The 3844-nt window shown below is 39.4% G+C and overlaps 1 protein-coding gene across 1 annotated transcript; it reads right to left on the bottom strand.

Annotated features, from left to right (window-relative positions):
- Positions 1-3844, bottom strand: LOC127623583 (toll-like receptor 5). Its single transcript, XM_052097975.1, has 2 exons — positions 3585-3844; positions 1-3064 (listed from the first exon to the last, which is right to left on the bottom strand). Exon 2 carries the CDS (start codon positions 3052-3054, stop codon positions 409-411), a length of 2646 nt encoding a protein of 881 aa, XP_051953935.1. The 5' UTR covers positions 3055-3064; positions 3585-3844; the 3' UTR covers positions 1-408.

The following is a 3844-nucleotide window of genomic DNA, read 5'->3' as shown; positions in this document are numbered from 1 at the left end:
CATCGCAACAAGGTTTAATTTCAGCTGATAAAAATCAGTAGCATTTGAATCACATAAATGGTGGAGTAAATACAGAAATTCAAGGAAGATATCTCATAATGGTTTCAGAGACAAAAAGGCAACCAGAGACAAATATAATGGGTTCATATACTCTCTTAGTGTGTGTGCAAGTAAAGAAACTAGACATTCGATCATCGTTTGACAAGCTAAGAGTGGAACGGATCTTCTTAAGACCTCCTGTCACCGAACTCACAGTGTATTTCAATGTGATTAATAAGGAGAAAACTAACTTTGGTGATCTGCCCTTAAATATAATCTGCTAAAAGCATTTGTACTTACAACAGTTCCACATGATGGACTGCTGCTGAATACCCTTCAGTTCATTGTGTGTTCAATACATTATCATAATTACACTGCAGTGTCTGCCTGACCATGTGCTGCTTCAGGCTTTGTTTCAGCATGCTTGCCTTTTCCTTTTGTTTGATTAACCTTGATGTCTTTTCTGATTTTATGTAAAAGCTGGTCATAAAACCACTCTAAGTCCTGGCTGTCTTCGGGCCAAAGAAGGTATCTTCTGTTCTCGATGTAAGATCTTACTTGTTGGTACTGCAGTAACCTGTACTGGGGTATGTTCCCCACAACCAACACCACCAGAATGTCCTTAAGCTCGACTAGCATCCTGCATTGAGCCAGGTTGAAGGTTTCCAAGCACCAGCCGTCCTTCAGGAAATGTTCAGATACGACACAGAGTGTTTTGCGACTACCCTGGATAGCATTTCGCATGTTGGAAAGATGGTCCTCTCCGGGTATGAAGTCTCGCTCCTCGAAGCAACAGCGGAGCACATTCTGTTCTGAAAACTGCGAGTCGAATCTCTTCAACAGTGCTCTCTCCACCCACTTCATATCATTGGAACTGAAGCAAAGATATACATCGTACAAGAACTGGTCGCGTTCAGGCTCCTCAAGCTTTCTACCCACAAGTTTGGCAGTAAGTCTTTTGTAAAGTTTGAAGATGTAGCCACGACGACAGATGTAAGCGATGGCACTGGTAGTGAGTAATATGATCAATGCGGTACAGCAAATGAAAAGCACAAGCCTCAGTTTTTCAGTAAACTTCTCTTCTTCCTCATCCTCGCATTGTATGTTTGATGTCAAAACAGGAACCATGTATTGATCCTCAGGACTAGCACATGTCAGATTTGCAATCGGGTGATCAAAGATGATGTTGGTTTGATTTAGCCACTTTTGGAAATCCCTTAGGTTGCAATCACAATGGAATTGGTTGTTCAAGAGGCTGATGTAAGTGAGTGTGCTAAAGAGATTTGGATCCACTGAATATATGGAATTATATTCAAGATTTAGAATTTGTAGACTTTTAGGGAATATACCATTAGGGATGTACTTCAAGGAGTTGAAAGACAAATCTAAAAAGAACAAAGAGGCAAGGCCTTTGAAAACGTCTTTAGGGAGTGACTGTAGCAAGTTGGAACGTAGAGAGAGCTGTTCTAATTGGTGAAGATTGTTAAACACATCTAAACATTTTCCTTCTGACCAGATCACCTCCATACCTGTAAGTCCAAGATCAAGGATTTGTAGTTTTTGTGAAGGCATAACATATCCCTCGTTGTAACAATTCAGAAACACATTACCTTGGAAAATTAGTTCCACAATTTGAGGAAATTCCTGTAGTATTGTGTACAGATCTGACATGGAAGTTAGCTTGTTGAACTGCAGATCGAGAGTTGTTATATTTGGAGCAATGATGGGTAGCTTAAACAAAGTTGTAATTTTGTTGTCACCCAAGAAGAGCTCTATCAGATTTGGAAGGCTTGCAAGATTATATACAGATTTGAGAACATTTCCTGTTAAATTCAGACTGCGTAGATTTGGGAGCTCTTGCAAAGATTCATATGCTAGAATCCACAAATGGTTATAAGACAAATCAAGTACCTCAAGTTTCTGTAGATTCAGAAATGTTTTCGAATCAATAGTGCCTAGGAAGTTTTTGGACAGGTTTAGCGTTCGTAAATTTGTCATACCCAAAAATGCATTATTTTTAATGTCGCTGATCTTGTTTTCGGCTAATGTAATATGTTCTAGATATGACAAATAACTAAATAAAGAATATGCCAGAGCAGAAATATTGGATTTGGACAGATCGAAAATCTTAATACCACTCTCCTCGAGACCCTTGAATGTGAGGTTTTCTGGATCCTTCGTATTGTTATGACCAGAAGATCTGCCCATGCTACTATTACAAAGTACAAGACTTTGTATTTTGATACCCCTGATGGCATCAAAAAATAGTTTCGCCATGTTTACAGTAAAGCCAATTACAGATAGATCCAATGTTTTGATGGACATGTTCTTAAATGGGTTTCCACACTTGTCCCATCCTGACCAGTTCTCGTTCATCTCTTGCAGTCTCATTGTGGACAGTTTGAGAAGAGTGAAATGTTTACCCTGAAAGCTGAGGAGGTCTTCCTCACAGATGCTCCTGACGTTTGTGCGAGAGAGATCCAGTATGTGGAAACTTCTCATATTTAAAAAGAACGGGGCCGGTCGGATTCTTTCGATTTTATTATCACGTAAGACGAGTGCCTCAAGAGACACCAGAGGTTTGAGGAAGTCACTATACAGAATGGAATCATCTAAATCACATTGTGTGAGAGTGATATTCTTAAGGTTAAATAATCCATTAAAAGCACCGTTCTCCAATTGAAGCATGCGGTTGTAGCCCAGCTGAAGAGATATTAGACTGGAGAGTCTCCTGAATGTATTGTTTCTGATCACAAGTCCTGGTGTTTGTTGGTCCATCTTGAGGACTTGTAGACCTTCAAGACGAGAAAAGGATGTTTCATTGAGTTCAGCAATATTATTGTAACTCAAGTCCACATTATTTACATATGCCGGCAGCTCGGGCACCTGATGAAGACTTCTATCTATGCAAACAGCAACAGAGCCATCAATTGAACACACTGAGGTGCATTTCACAACTTCAGAGCTGATGCACATGCCAATGAGTATCAGGGATAATGGATGTATTGTCACCATCCTGAGATCACTATGAAAAAACAAACATACAAAACAAAATCATTTGTTTGCATTGCTAAATATGTAACAATGGTGATGTTTTATGGTACGCTTTGTCTCATTCACGGGTTTTTATTTCGTATAGAAAATTCCACAAAATAACACATTTTAATACACAGGGTTGAAACAACATGTGGATGACACTCATAATTTTGGGGTTAACTATTCCTTTAAAAATGTCTACGTGCATTTGATTAAAAAAAAAAAAAAAGCTATGAAGAAGAAATGCAAAGCAAATGTCAACAACAGTAACATCAGCTCAGACTAAAACCACAAAAATGAATTTAGACATCTAAAAGAGAGGCTATTTCTGGTGAACATGATTGTTTAACATGTCCAAAGTTCAGTGACAAGTAGTGCAGCAAACGCTATTATTGTAAACAAACGTCTTACTGATATATGTCCGAAACTACCACGGGGAAGACGATTAGCTGCTACTTGTAGAGATTTACTACAAAGTTCATTAACTCAGCAATAGTTTAACATCTTACCGGGTTGGTCAGTAGTTATTTTCAGCGGTGTCATAAAGATTAAAACGTTATTGTAGTTTCAGAGCCGCAGCATTTTGTGCCATGTACCGCCTGTCCTCGCGATTGGTACGGCGATAATGTCCCAGTTCCTCAGTTCTCTCTCTCTCTCTCTCTCTCTCTCTCTCTCTCTCTCTCTCTCTCTCTCTCTCTCTCTCTCTCTCTCTCTCTCTCTCTCTCTCTCTCTCTCTCTCTCTCTCTCGCTCTCGTACTTTCACTCGTGT

This window comes from Xyrauchen texanus, chromosome 30, assembly GCF_025860055.1.
Source record: "Xyrauchen texanus isolate HMW12.3.18 chromosome 30, RBS_HiC_50CHRs, whole genome shotgun sequence".
NCBI lineage: Eukaryota > Metazoa > Chordata > Actinopteri > Cypriniformes > Catostomidae > Xyrauchen > Xyrauchen texanus.
This window is presented reverse-complemented; position numbering and strand designations above follow the sequence as displayed.